Raw genomic sequence first — 15,284 nt, forward strand, 5'->3', positions numbered from 1 at the left:
GTTATTAATTAATCTTTTTTTTAAGGACATAAAAAAGAAACAAATTTAGTTGCAAATTCACAGCTGATTTATTTGACGATTTATTCTATGAACCACTATGAAATTTGAATAGTTTATAAGTTGGTTCATTATACAATTAATCTTTAATTTTATTATTATTTTTTAAATAAGATGAATCTTTCTAAGTTGATTATTTAAAACATGAAGCTTTAATTTGTGTTAAAATTTGTAGATAATCTGAGAAAATTTACATTAGCATTCACTAGCTAGTCTGAAGTAATGTACATTAGAATTCTCGAGCCAGTCTGAGGTAAATATATAAGTTTGCATTCTCTAACCATTCGGATGTGATTTGGCTTAGCATTCTGCAGCTAGTGTGAGATAATTTACATTAGCATCGACTATCTATCCATCCATCATCTGTAGCCACTTATCCTGTGTAGGGTCACAGGCAAGCTGGAGCCTATCCCAGCTGAGTATGGGTGAGAGGCAGGGTACAACCTGGACAAGTCGCCAGGTCATCACAAGGCTGACACACAGAGACAAAACAACCATTCACATTCACTTTAGAGTTTCCAATTAGCCTAACCTGCATATCTTTGGACTGTGGGGGAAACCGGAGCACCCAGAAGAAACCCACACAGACACGAGGAGAACATGCAAACTCCACCCTTATCAGCCGCTGGGCTCGAACCCAGGACCTTCTTGCTGTGAGGCGACAGTGCTAACCACTACACCACCTGCATCAACTATCTATCTATCTATCCATCCATCCATCCATTATCTGTAGCCACTTATCCTGTTCTACAGGGTCACAGGCAAGTTATGATTATAGGCAAGAGGCGGGGTATACCCTGGACAAGTCGTCAGGTTATCATAGGGCTGACACAGAGACAAACAACCATTCACACTCACATTCACTTTAGAGCCACCAATTAGCCTAACCTGCATGTCTTTGGACTGTAGGGGAAACCGGAGCACCCAGAGGCAGTGGTGGAACTAGACTTTTTTCCTTGGGGGGGCAAGGGGGTGGCCAGGACTATTTCAGGGGGGTCAATGGTTCCTACTACTACCAGTGGCAGAACTAGACTTTTTTCCATAACTTAAAATGACTGAAGTGAACATGTGACTGCTTCTGTATATGTTCAAACCTGGTGGTGATGGCAGGCTGGATTGTGCCTGACTCTCCTGACTAGTCCCAGGATGAGGGCTGCCAGTGCTGCTGATCTGCTCTGAGCCTGATTTGTTTCTCTTAAAGTAGTTGTAAATCGTGCCTCCGTCTTTTCATTCTCAACTGAAAAAAACTGTCTTTGTTACTCCTAGCATCATGTTACTCCTAGCATCAAATATTGCATTTTGTTTTCATAAGGGAAGTCATGCCAGTAGCATGACTTCCCTTATGAAAACAAAATGCAATATTTTCATGTCCAACATAGATATTACATTACAAGAGTTAAAATTACACTCACTGCCTACATCTTTTCTGTCCGCCAACTCCACACCCCCTTAATGCGTGACCATAAGCTACCATACCAGCAACACCGAGTAGGTCCAACTTAAAGTCAATAAACTAAGAACCCAAATCATCACACAGATATCTACCGTCTCTCTGTAATCCGCGGCTAGCCTCTACAAATGACTCAAAAGATGCCACTGTTTATTAAGAACGTGCAGAAGGCATCTAGCTTCATCTAACTTATTTTGGGATAAACTGTGGTCGTGTACTCACCGATATAGGTCAGTCTTAAAATCCATCTGGCTGAGGAGCAGCTGCCTTTTCTGTTCAATGGTTCCTTCTTGGGCCAGAGGAAACCCACACAGACACGGGGAGAACATGCAAACTCCACACAGAAAGGCCCTCGCCAGCCACTGGGCTCAAACCCAGGACCTTCTTGCTGTGAGGCGACAGCGCTAACCACTACACCACCATGACTATCTAGTCTGAGATAATTTATGTTGGCATTCTCTAGCTAGTCTTAGGTTATTTACATGAGTGTTCTCGAGCTAGTATGAAGTAATTTATGTTGGTATTCGCTTGCTATTTTGAGGTAAATATAAGTTAGCATTCTCTAACTATTTTGATGTGATTTACATTAGCATTCATTAAATAGTCTGAAGTGTTTTCTGTTAGTAGTATTGTTAGTATAGCTAGTGTGAGATAATTTATATTAGTATTTGCTCACTAGCCTGAGGTAATGTATGTTCCAGATGTGATGTACAATAATTAACAATAAATTATCTATGTTAACTCCTAGAGCATCTTCAGCTTAACTAAAATGTACGAACAGCAGCTTTTCCTTCAAGAGCGTAGACATTTTTTGTGAAAATATATATACACACTCCAGTGATCACAGTTTATTTGACAGGGCAACATTTAATGATCTAATTCCCTCATGTTCCTCAGTCTGACCATGACCAGATTATCTTGTTCCCTCATGGTAGTCAGTCAAGTCAAGTTTATTTGTATAGCGCTTTTAACAATAGACATTGTCCCAAAGCAGCTTTACAGAATCTGAATGACCCAAGACATGAGCCAATTTTATCCCTAATCTATCCCCAATGAGCAAGTCCGTGGCGACGGTGGCAAGGAAAAACTCCCTCAGACGACATGAGGAAAAAACCTCGAGAGGAACCAGACCCAAAAGGGAACCCATCCTCACCTGGACAACAACAGACAACATGACTATAACATTAACAGTTTTAGCATGAAGTCAGTTTTGTTGATGTTATAAACTCTTCATTGATGGAAACTTGAGTGCAAAACTGTTCATGACAACTGCAGTCCTAAAGTTAGCAAGTCAACTGTAGTCCTCAGCCATAAAAGCATTACTGTAAGAGTCCAGAGCGTCTTCCAGGTGTGACTTTCAACTGTCCACGTGGGGCCGTCCTCCACAGGAGAGATGCGATGAGACTCCAACCAGACACAGGGCACCAGGATGGATCAGGCAGGTCCGAGGAGCAGATGAGGTTCAGCATCTCGATCCCAGGACCACATGTAACTCAGAGGGACAGATTGGATGGGGGGGGGGGGGGGGGGGGGGAAGAAAACACAGGTTGTTAGGTATGCCCAATGTCACCTGAATAAGTAGGTACAGTATACATTTTGCGCTAAGTACAAGTATGGACTCTGGCAAAACTAGCTATGACAGCATAACTAAAAGGGGAGAGCCAGAAGGTAACACAGGCATGAGGGGCCCCGGGACATAAAGCAGCAGCCACTACACTGTCAACAAACTCGAGTGAGCAAGCGAGTGGGGACTGACAGCATCCATACATCCCAGTTTACCAAAACACTCTGTCTGAGGATCCTCCAGATCGACACCTTTACCTCATAAACACCATTAACACAAGGCTTGACTAAACAGATGTGTTTTTAGCCGAGACTTAAACATTGAGACTGTGTCTGATTCCCGAACACTACTTGGAAGGCTGTTCCATAACTGTGGGGCTTTGTAAGAAAAGGCTCCGCCCCCTGATGTAGCCTTCACTATACGAGGTACCAGCAGATAGCCTGCACCTTCTGATCTAAGTAGGTGTGGCGGGTCATAGAGGAGCAGAAGTTCACTCAGGTACTGTGGTGCGAGACCATTCAGTGCTTTAAAGGTCAATAGTAGTATTTTATAATCAATATGAAATTTGAATAGTCAGTCTGGTCCTGCGTTAAATAGGGACATCACTAACAGATCTGTAAATCCTACCTTTTTGCTTTCAAGCCAAAAAATCCAAAAAAGGGGTGGAGCAATTTGGGTAGCTTGAGAGTTCTGAAATTTCATCTGTGCTGTATGTCGAGCATGTATAGCATATTTGACAATAAAGTTGACTTGACTTGATACCACATACCTGTTTATATGACAGAATAAACACTGAAGTAAATGAAACTTGAAATATTAACCAATACATTTCTTTAATGACAAAAGTTCAAAATAAAATGTGATAAAATACAAAAAAAATTATTCCATTCACAAGCAAATGAAATGTACAGTCACTGAATTATTCAGAAAGATTTAATGAAATATTTTCTGAAAATATAATGAAAAATTCAAGAGTTGAACAACTCAAGTTAAGTACTATTGTTTATTGTAAAAAATGTGCTGTTAACAGGAAAATACAAGATCTAAAATGGTATCACTAGTGCAGAGAGGCCTCAAAATAATCAGTTAATTTATTAATTATTCAAACAAACATGCAGGAAATATACCAATCAGCCATAACATTATGACCACGGACAGGTGAAGTGAATAACATTGATTATCTCATTACAGTGGCACCTGTTAAGAGGTGGGGTTTATTAGGCAGCAAGAGAACAGTCAGTTCTTGAAGTTGATGAGCTGGAAGCAGGAAAAATGGGCGAGTGTAAGGATCTGAGCGACTTTGATGAGGGCTAAATTGTGATGGCTCGATGACTGGGTCTAAGCATCTCCAAAATGGTACATCTTGTGGGGTGTTCCCGGTATCCGGTGGTTAGTACCAACCAAAAGTGGTCCAAGGAAGGAGAACCAGTGAACCGGCAACAGGGTCATGGGTGTCAAAGGGTCACTGATTCACATGGGGCACAAAGGCTAGCTCATGTGGTCCAATCCCACAGAAGACCCTGACGCCGGTTCATTGGTTGCCCTTCCTTGAACCACTTTTGTTCGGTACTAACCACTGCATACTGGGAACACCCCACAAGATGTGCCATTTTGGAGATGCTCAGACTCAGTCATCTAGCCATACAATTTTGTCAGAGTCGCTCAGATCCTTGCACTTGCCCATTTTTCCTGCTTCCAATACATCAACTTCAAGAACTGACTGTTCTCTTGCTGCCTAATCCCACATCTTAACAGGTGCCACTGTAATGAGATAATCACCATTATTCACTTCACATGTCAGTGGTCAGCCCTGTGATGACCTGGCGACTTGTCCAGGGTGTACCCCGCCTTTCGCCCGTAGTCAGCTGGGATAGGCTCCAGCTTGCCTGCGACCCTGTAGAAGGATAAAGCGGCTAGAGATAATGAGATGAGATGTCAGTGGTCATAATATTATGGCTGATTGGTGTCCATGTATGTGTAAGTCAGGGTGTTATGGTGGTGCAGTGGTTATCACTGTTGCCTCACAGCAAGAAGGTTCTGGGTTTGAACCTTGAAGCCAACTGGGGTCTTTCTGTGTGGAGTGTGGGTTTCCTTCAGGTGTTGTGCTTTCTTCCCACAGTCCAAAGACATGCAGATAAATTCAGGTAGCTACTCTAAATTGCCCAGAAGCATGAATACAACCATCCATTATCTATTCTTCTTCACTGTTGGGGTTGCAGGGAAGCTCAAGCCAATCCCAACTGACTTTGAGCGAGAGATGGGGTTCACCCTGGGCAGGTCATTACACAGAGACGAACAACCATCACAATCACATTCACACTCATGGGCAGTTTAGAGGAGCCAGTTGACCAAATCTACAGGTGTTTGGACTGTGGGAGGAACCCAGAGCACCTGGAGAACACACAAACTCCACACAGAAAGACCAGTAGGTTCAAACCCAGAACCTTCTTGCTGTCAGGCGACAGTGTTAATCACTCCACCACTGCTTGTGAAAATAGATAAACAATAAATAATCACAGCTAGTCTGTCTCAGCCATGAGATAAACCTTCAGGAGAAGTCAAGCTTGAGTGCACTGCAGTAGATTTCAGCATGAATGAACTGGAAATAAAAGTTGACTGTTTGCTGGTAAAGAACTTCATTCTGTTTTAGATATTATTTGATTTTTTCTTTAAAATGGGCTCAATGATTGAAGTGATTAAAATGTTAAATTGCAGCAGCTGGGAAATCCTGCTGATTTATTCAGCTGTCATGTCATCCCACTTTAATGTCGTTTTAAAAAGTTTATAGCGATCCATCTGAGTGATCCATCAGGCTATAACTGTACACAGTCATTTTATGAACATAATCCAATTAAATCCAGTCAAGCACACTAATAACTACAGGAAGTGAATAATAAATACAATAACCTTAATAGTGGTGGGATGTATTTTCCACAAAAAAAAGGCCCCAATTACATCTCCCTGAGAATCAAACTGAGGTTCACTGGATGATACGTCAACAGCACGGTATGGTTTTCTGAAGAAGAGACTGATTAAATACTGATTTACTCACAATCAGCTAATATCAATATTGGAGGAAGAAGTAGTAGTCATCTTGCATCACAATATCATTTTAGTCTAACAAGGAAATTATCACTCACTCACTCACTCACTCACTCACTCACTCACTATCTGGAAATTAGCGTCCGTATATCCACTTCAGAGTGGGTCGGACGTCGCATGGAGAACAGCAGCGTGCCATCGAGCTCTGTCTTGGGTGTCGCTGACAGACAGACCAGCAGCCTTCAGATCATTTTTCACGCATTCCTGCCAGGACTTCTGGGGCCTGCCAGAACGTTTATGCCTGGCGACTTCGAGGTGGCATGCGCGATTGATGATGGAGTTGCTACGCTGCACGTGGCCAAACCAGCAAAGTCGCCGCCGCCTGAGGGTAGACTCCAGGTTCATCAGACCGAGCCTCCTTCTCAAGATAGATGTGCTCGATCTATCGTCAGGCTTAGTGTGCAAAATCCAACGCAGCATGGCCCTCTCGTTTCTTTCTAATCTTCCGAGATCACAACTTTTCAGGGGCCAACACTCGCTAGCATAAAGCATAGCACTCCTTACGCAGCTTTTGTACACTTTCCCACGGGTTGATGGAGACAAACACCTGCATGTCAGGACTGGGAGGAGTTCTCTGAACTTGCCCCATGCACATCTAGTTCTTGTGATAGTAACTAACAAGGAAATTATACAAGAAAGAATTATCCATCCATTATCTGTAGCCACAGGGTCACAGGCAAGCTGGAGCCTATCCCAGCTGACTCTGGGTGAGAGGCAGGGTACACCCTGGACAAGTTGCCAGATCATCGCAGGGCTGACACATAGTGGCAAACAACCATTCACACTCACAGTCAATTTAGAGCCACCAATTAACCTAACCTGCATATCTTTGGACTGTGGGAGGAAACCCACACATACCCCTTTTCCACCAAATCAGTTCCAGGGCTGGTTCGGGGCCAGTGCTGGTGCTGGTTCACAACTCGTTCAACTTGTGAGCCAGCTGAAAACCGGTTTGCTTTTCCATAGCTCGGGGTGCTAAGGGGAGCCACGTCATTACGTCACTGTATACGTCAGTTACGTCGCTGCGTTTGCATAAACCTTGGCGCGAACATCGAAGCAACAACAACACGGAGAAGAAGAAGAAGCAGCAGCAGCAACAACAACAATAATAATGGATGACTGCTGCTTTACTGCATCCATGATTTCTCATCGCTTATTTAAAAATGGCGACCTTTCGCGGTCTTGCTATTGTTGTTGGTCTTAACAACTCCACCCCCCGCTGACGTAAGCGGTTCTTTCCTCTGGCCCAGCAAAGAGCTGGTGCTACCCTGGAACCGGTTTTTCTGGCCCCAGAACCAGTTCTTTGTCAGTGGAAACAGAAAACCCGGTTCCAAATTAAGGACTGGCCCCGAACCAGCCCTGGCGGAAAAGGGGCAACAGACACAGGGAGAACATGCAAACACAGAAAGGCCCTCGTCAGCCGCTGGGTTTGAACCCAGAACCTTCTTGCTGTGAGGCGACAGTGCTAACCACTACACCACCATGCCACCCTCTACACCACAGTGCTGCCCCTAAAGAGTTATAAAAAGAATTATATTTCCATTTCCATCAAAGAAGAAAACTTTCTATAAAATCAGATATACACAAAAATAAGGTTAAATCTAGAACAGTAAAGGTTTTCTTCATTACAAGGTTTAAAGGTTTGATGGAGAACATTACAACAGTGTCTCCATTCCAGACAAGATTCGCAAGAACCTGTTTAACTATCCAAAGAACCACTGAGGATGTCTGAGAGTGTTAGTTGGCAGAAAAAGAAATGAAGTTTCAAAAATATCTCCCTCTCAATATCTGAAGGGTGTTTAAATTATTGTATTTAAATTATGTAATAGAACATGTAACATTGATACTGGACCTGATGTATTTAAATATCTCATCTCAATAATTGACACTTTCTTCAGTGTAACACAGATATAAATAAGTTTGCTCAGCAGAATGTAATGGAATGAATATCCTCTACAGTCCTGCAGTGCTCCTCTGCAAGACAATAATACTATTTAATAACGATTAAAACTGTTAATAACATTGTAATGTGTAAAACAATGCAAAACTCTCCGTTTACAAATGTGCGCGCACACACACACACAGTGTACACTGATGTTCTCCAGTTCTCTGTGTGGTTCTGAAGCTGGTGTTTAATTGTCCTGGAAGTGCAGAGGGTTTAACACTGTAGTCGTGGCTCCCTTGTACAGAGGATTGCTTTCCTGCAACATCATACATTTTAGCAGGTTAAATAATGAACAAAATACTAACAAATATTCATCTGTAAACAGTCTGAGATGCATCAAAAATGCTTCTGAATTAGTGTTTGCTTTCCAGCACCAATGTTTTGAATAATGTCCTTAAATTAAAGCGGAGGTGTCGGACACATGGCCCGCAGGTTGGGACTGGCCTCATAAAGGTTTAGTTCTGACACAACAAATTAATTCAGAACCTGTGCTTTAAATTAATATTGTCTTGTGAACTCGAGTTCAACTGGAACGTAAGAAGAGCTTATCTGTGTTCTTCCACTAGGGGGCGAAATTTTGTAATAAAATCAGAGCCAGAAACACAGACACGAATAAATACACTAATAATGTAATTCACCGCTAACAAGGTTTAAAAATAAATAATAAATAAAAAAAACCAAAACACTTCTTCTTTCTAACAGAAAGGGGTTTCACACCAATATTATGAGATATTTTCCTATAGATTCATGAGATACAATTCCAAATATATATTATATATATATATATATATATATATATATATATATATATATATATATATATATATATATATATAAAATGTATGTGTGTGTGTGCTGAGCGTAAATGAGTGCACCCCCTTTGAAAAGTAACATTTTAAACAATATCTCAATGAAGACAATTTCCAAAATGTTGACAAGACAAAGTTTAATATAACATCTGTTTAACTTATAACGTGAAAGTAAGGTTAATAATATAAACTTAGATTACACATTTTTCAGTTTTACTCAAATTAGGGTGGTGCAAAAATGAGTACACCCCACAACAAAAACTACTCCATCTAGTGCTTTGTATGGCCTCCATGATTTTTAATGACGGCACCAAGTCTTCTAGGCATGGAATGAACAAGTTGGCGACATTTTGCAACATCAATCTTTTTCCATTCTTCAACAATGACCTCTTTTAGTGACTGGATGCTGGATGGAGAGTGATGCTCAACTTCTCTTCAGAATTCCCCATAGGTGTTCGATTGGGTTCAGATCAGGAGACACACTTGACCACTGAATCACTTTCACCCTGTTCTTCTTCACAAATCCAACAGTGGCCTTAGATGTGTGTTTAGGATCATTGTCATGTTGGAAAAGTGCACGACGACTAAGGGCACGGAGTGATGGTAGCATCTTCTCCTTCAGTATAGAGCAATACATCTGTGAATTCATGATGCCATCAGTGAAATGCAGCTCCCCGACACCAGCAGCACTCATGCAGCCCCACATAAGGACACTGCCACCACCATGTTTCACTGTAGGCACCAGGCATTTTTCTTTGTATTCCTCACCTTTGCGACGCCATACAGTTTTGAAGCCATCAGTTCCAAAAGCATTTATCTTGGTCTCATCACTCCAGAGTATAGAGTCCCAGTAGTCTTCATCTTTGTCAGTATGGGCCCTGGCAAACTCTAGGCGGGCTTTTTTGTGCCTGGGCTTTAGGAGAGGCTTCTTTCGTGGACGGCATCCATACATGCCATTCCTCTGCAGCGTACGCTGTATTGTGTCACAGGAAATAGTCACCCCAGTTTGGCTTTCTACTTCTTTAGATAACTGCAGTGAACTTGCATGCCGATTTTCTTCAACCCTTCTCATCAGAAGACGCTCCTGTCGAGGTGTTACTGTAACTTCCGTGGACGACCTGGATGTCTCTGTGAGATGGTTGCAGTTCCATCTTTCTTAAATTTTTGTCCCACGATTGCTACAGTATTCTGACTGATAAGTAAAGCTTTGCTGATCTTCTTGTAGCCTTCACCTTTATGGTGTAAAGAAATTATTTTCTTTGGGGAATTCTGAAGAGACAAGTTGAGCATCACTCTCCATCCAGCATCCAGTCACTAAAAGAGGTCGTTGTTGAAGAATGGAAAAAGATTGATGTTGCAAAATGTCGCCAACTTGTTCATTCCATGCCTAGAAGACTTGGTGCTGTCATTAAAAATCATGGAGGCCATACAAAGTACTAGATGGAGTAGTTTTTGTTGTGGGGTGTACTCATTTTTGCACCACCCTAATTTGAGTAAAACTGAAAAATGTGTAATCTAAGTTTATATTATTAACCTTACTTTCCCGTTATAAGTTAAACAGATGTTATATTAAACTTTGTCTTGTCAACATTTTGGAAATTGTTTGTGTTCATTGAGATATTGTTTAAAATGTTACTTTTCAAAGGGGGTGCACTCATTTACGCTCAGCACTGTGTATATATCTATAAAATTTTGAACCACGGTGAGAGTAATTGTTTGGTATTGAACTGCAGTGTGTTCATGTGTTGTGTCGGTGATAATTATGTTAAATCTGCTTATATGTTCAGAAATGTACCTTTCAGATAAATACTGATAAATAAACAATTATTTGGTCTTGCTCGCTAGACATTAAAAAGTTTTTAACGTTACTGAAAGTGGGTTTTAGATAACTGAAGTAAAATTAATGAATAAAATCAGGGCATTTTTTCATAATTGAAAGTCAGAGAAATAATTTTAACTCCCTAAAACTGCAGCTTAGTATTTCATTCTTAAGTTTATTTCAACTCCAACTCCAGTGACAGTGATAGTAACCCATGCAGTTCAGTGGTGGACAGATCATATTACACGTCCTGGCTGTTCATTTTTTATTCATAGTGGCCCAGTGGATCAGTATTCAACAACCAGAAAATGCAACATACTTCTCACTGACTTTCATAAAACATTATAAGCTTCATGGTGGTGTGACGCTCCTCCACACTGTGACTATAGAGTGTGTTCCTGAATCTCACCACCCGCTGCACTACACACACTGCAACCCTGCTATAACAAACTCCTGGGGGACATCCAAATAGGAGTTTTTTGCCTGAAATGATCACAGAAACATTTACACACAATTGTATGTGTGTTTGTGTGTGTCTTCAAAACATACCTCATTCCACTTGGTGTTCTCCTGAGCTTTGAGGAAGTTGCGGTATTCCCGGCGGTCATAAAGCTCCAGCAGGATTTTATAGATGATGATGATGAGGATGCCGATGAAGATGATGCTTGAAACGCTGGAGCCAATGATCACACTGGTTTTATCGATAGTATCTACAGAAGAACAGATGCCAATTTTTTAAATTAGAGGAGCAGAGGAGGAGTTTCTAATTAAAAATAGAATTCACTCTGTTTTGCTGCAATGTAACTCTCCAAAACCTGATTAAATCGAGTGGAGCCTAAACGTCGCGCTGTACAGTTCAGGAGGAGTTTAAACACCATGGTGTCGGGTTTGGCAGGAAATCATACAGTGCTGAGCGTAAATGAGTGCACCCCCTTTGAAAAGTAACATTTTAAACAATATCTCAATGAAGACAATTTCCAAAATGTTGACAAGACAAAGTTTAATATAACATCTGTTTAACTTATAACATGAAAGTAAGGTTAATAATATAAACTTAGATTACACATTTTTCAGTTTTACTCAAATTAGGGTGGTGCAAAAATGAGTACACCCCACAACAAAAACTACTCCATCTAGCACTTTGTATGGCCTCCATGATTTTTAATGACGGCACCAAGTCTTCTAGGCATGGAATGAACAAGTTGGCGACATTTTGCAACATCAATCTTTTTCCATTCTTCAACAATGACTTCTTTTAGTGACTGGATGCTGGATGGAGAGTGATGCTCAACTTGTCTCTTCAGAATTCCCCAAAGAAAATAATTTCTTTACACCACAAAGGTGAAGGCTACAAGAAGATCAGCAAAGCTTTACTTATCAGTCAGAATACTGTACTACCATCACTCCGTGCCCTTGGTCGTTGTGCACTTTTCCAACATGACTAAACACACATCTAAGGCCACTGTTGGATTTCTGAAGAAGAACAGGGTGAAAGTGATTCAGTGGTCAAGTGTGTCTCCTGATCTGAACCCAATCGAACACCTATGGGGAATTCTGAAGAGACAAGTTGAGCATCACTCTCCATCCAGCATCCAGTCACTAAAAGAGGTCGTTGTTGAAGAATGGAAAAAGATTGATGTTGCAAAATGTCGCCAACTTGTTCATTCCATGCCTAGAAGACTTGGTGCTGTCATTAAAAATCATGGAGGCCATACAAAGTACTAGATGGAGTAGTTTTTGTTGTGGGGTGTACTCATTTTTGCACCACCCTAATTTGAGTAAAACTGAAAAATGTGTAATCTAAGTTTATATTATTAACCTTACTTTCACGTTATAAGTTAAACAGATGTTATATTAAACTTTGTCTTGTGAACATTTTGGAAATTGTTTGTGTTCATTGAGATATTGTTTAAAATGTTACTTTTCAAAGGGGGTGTACTCATTTACGCTCAGCACTGTATATGTGCAGGTGTTTGTTTTTTTTAAATATTTCTACTGAAATACTAATGCTATCATTCCTTAGCTTGGTGAATATTTGGAATCAATTTAAAAGTGCTAGTCTTACGAAAATTACATCACCCCTGGAAATTATACCTTATAAAACATGTTAAATAGTTTACTGTCTAAATTGTATTTTAATACGAGACTTGGGAACATGTTCTATTTTGCAGGTAAAGTTTGACTCTTTGAGTGCACCCTTACACGAATGCGTTCCTGGTAAGTTATTGTTAATTCAAAGGAAGTGACGTCATACACACAATGCTTGAAAGTTTGCGGCATTTCTGGCTTTGTCTGTTTTGCAAAGTGTAGCACAATTTTAATGATCTTTAATGAATGAAATTAAAACCAAAGCATTCTCCTAAGATATGTGTCGTTTAGGGCTATTCAAGTGTAGCCAGTTAAAAAAGTGGAATTTTGGTCCATTACAGCCCAAAGTCAGCAGGACACTTACAGAATGAATGGGCTCGATTTGTACGGACAAAGAGAGGTAAATTCAAGCCGACAGGACAGTTTGGTGTCTGCTCCATACATTTTGAAAAAGATACATTTGTGAGGGGGCGGCACGGTGGTGTAGTGGTTAGCGCTGTCACCTCACAGCAAGAAGGTCTGGGTTCGAGCCCCGTGGCCGGCGAGGGCCTTTCTGTGTGGAGTTTGCATGTTCTCCCCGTGTCCGCGTGGGTTTCCTCCGGGTGCTCCGGTTTCCCCCACAGTCCAAAGACATGCAGGTTAGGTTAACTGGTGACTCTAAATTGAGCGTAGGTGTGAATGTGAGTGTGAATGGTTGTCTGTGTCTATGTGTCAGCCCTGTGATGACCTGGCGACTTGTCCAGGGTGAACCCCGCCTTTCACCCGTAGTCAGCTGGGATAGGCTCCAGCTTGCCTGCGACCCTTTAGGACAGGATAAAGCGGCTACAGATAATGAGATGAGATGAGACATTTGTGAGGCAGATTCACACAGAAGGATTTGAGCGATGTCTGGTCTGCAGAGCAGTTCGTACGATCTGGAAACAAAAGTCAGAAGCGCCATCCCAAAGAGCTCACCGCACAGGAAGGGTCAAGCTTGTGTTAGGCGCTTTCACCTTCAGGGCTGGAGCCGGCAGAAGCGGGTGATGGGTTGCATCGTGTTGTGTGCAGCAGCCAGGAAATTGTTAGGGTTCACCTCCAAAACTAAGTTGCTCATAAAACTACAACGTTTTCTGGTTCTAACAGTACCAATTAGAACCATGTCAACCGTTTCTGTTTTGTGCTGCGCTTGGGGGGGGAGGGGGGTTAGCGCGTAATTACCGTTATTGATTTTTGCAAAAATCACCACAGCTCTGCAACCGTAGAAGATTTTTACAACTCCACTCTCTCATTCAAGTACTTTTGCAAATCTCACTCCAGACAAGACAGCCACTGTCATCAAGTCCACCTCTTTCCTCTACAGTGTGATAACGGCTTAACTCTGAAATAAGATAAAGCTCTGCAGTCCAAAATTAAAAGGCTGCAATGTAAAGTGAAACAAAAGGAAACAAATACAAGTCAATCAGAGCAACCGGATGAATGCGTTTAAAACTATGGGCAGATTCTCATAACTGTTTCAGCAGGTACATATACAGGCTTTATTTATTTGTTTGTGCTATTTTTTAATTTCCTTTATTTAATCTGACTTCAAATCCATTGCTATGACAGGCTAGTCAACGGCGGAGTATACAGAAGAGACAGAAAATGTTTTCCACTAAAAATGTTCCTTTATTTTTCTTCTTCTTCCACTTTCACTTAAAAAAATTGTACAAATATTTACAGTGCAAACAAGCATCCCAAAATGCAAAACAAAAACTCTTCAAAAACAAAACAAAATCGACATAAACTTGCCAGAATCTGTCTTTCTAGACCCTGCACAAAACTCTCAACACATTCCAATCAGCCATGTTACCTGCACCACCATCACTGAGGCCCTGGGGCCCAAAACAGCCTCAGGCTAGCTGTAGCCCCACCCACTAGGCAACCCCATTGCCAAAAACAATCAATTAACTAAATAACAACATTATAACAAAATAATAACTCAAAGAAACAAATACATAATAAACAAAATCTCAAAACCGTTTTCTCCCATCAAAATACCTTATGCACAGATAAAAACACCGTTTCAGTAATAAACATTAAAACACCCCTGTCAAAATAGTTCAACCCACCGTCCACCCGCGAAAGCCCTCTATTTGACCCGAGTGGTTCAGTCCCTCGAGTCCCCGCCTAAACCCAGAAATAGCGGAGTTTGAATGGCGGTGATGAAACTGAACACAGAAATGAAATGACAGTTTTACCCAATAAATGAGAGTGTTTTTCACAGCCCGTGTGCACATTTGCATTTCTTGATATTAGACAGCGTTAACACAGATGAGACATGGGCATGACCGGAGCATGAAATGAGCATTTTGAATGAAACATGACAAACAAACATTTGCTGTCCAGAAATGCCGCTCGCTCTTTCCCCGCTCGCTCTTTCCCCGCTCGCTCTTTCCCCGCTCTCCCCACAGCACAGTGAAATGCATCAAAAT

At 41.3% G+C, this 15,284-nt stretch overlaps 1 protein-coding gene across 3 annotated transcripts in view; it reads right to left on the reverse strand.

The window, feature by feature from the left end:
* Positions 1–4,818: 4,818 nt before the first annotated feature.
* The window catches only part of itgb7 (integrin, beta 7), an 86,958-nt gene continuing 76,492 nt past the window's right edge, over positions 4,819–15,284 (reverse strand). For all 3 annotated transcript variants that reach the window (XM_060920269.1, XM_060920268.1, XM_060920270.1), the window contains exons 15-16: positions 11,296–11,456; positions 4,819–8,374 (exon numbers count right to left, since the gene is read on the reverse strand). In XM_060920269.1, coding sequence (XP_060776252.1) covers positions 8,306–8,374; positions 11,296–11,456 — 230 coding nt within the window. In that variant the 3' untranslated portion in view covers positions 4,819–8,305. The remainder of the gene's footprint in view (positions 8,375–11,295; positions 11,457–15,284) is intronic.

This window comes from Neoarius graeffei, chromosome 4 (assembly GCF_027579695.1).
Source record: "Neoarius graeffei isolate fNeoGra1 chromosome 4, fNeoGra1.pri, whole genome shotgun sequence".
Lineage (NCBI taxonomy): Eukaryota > Metazoa > Chordata > Actinopteri > Siluriformes > Ariidae > Neoarius > Neoarius graeffei.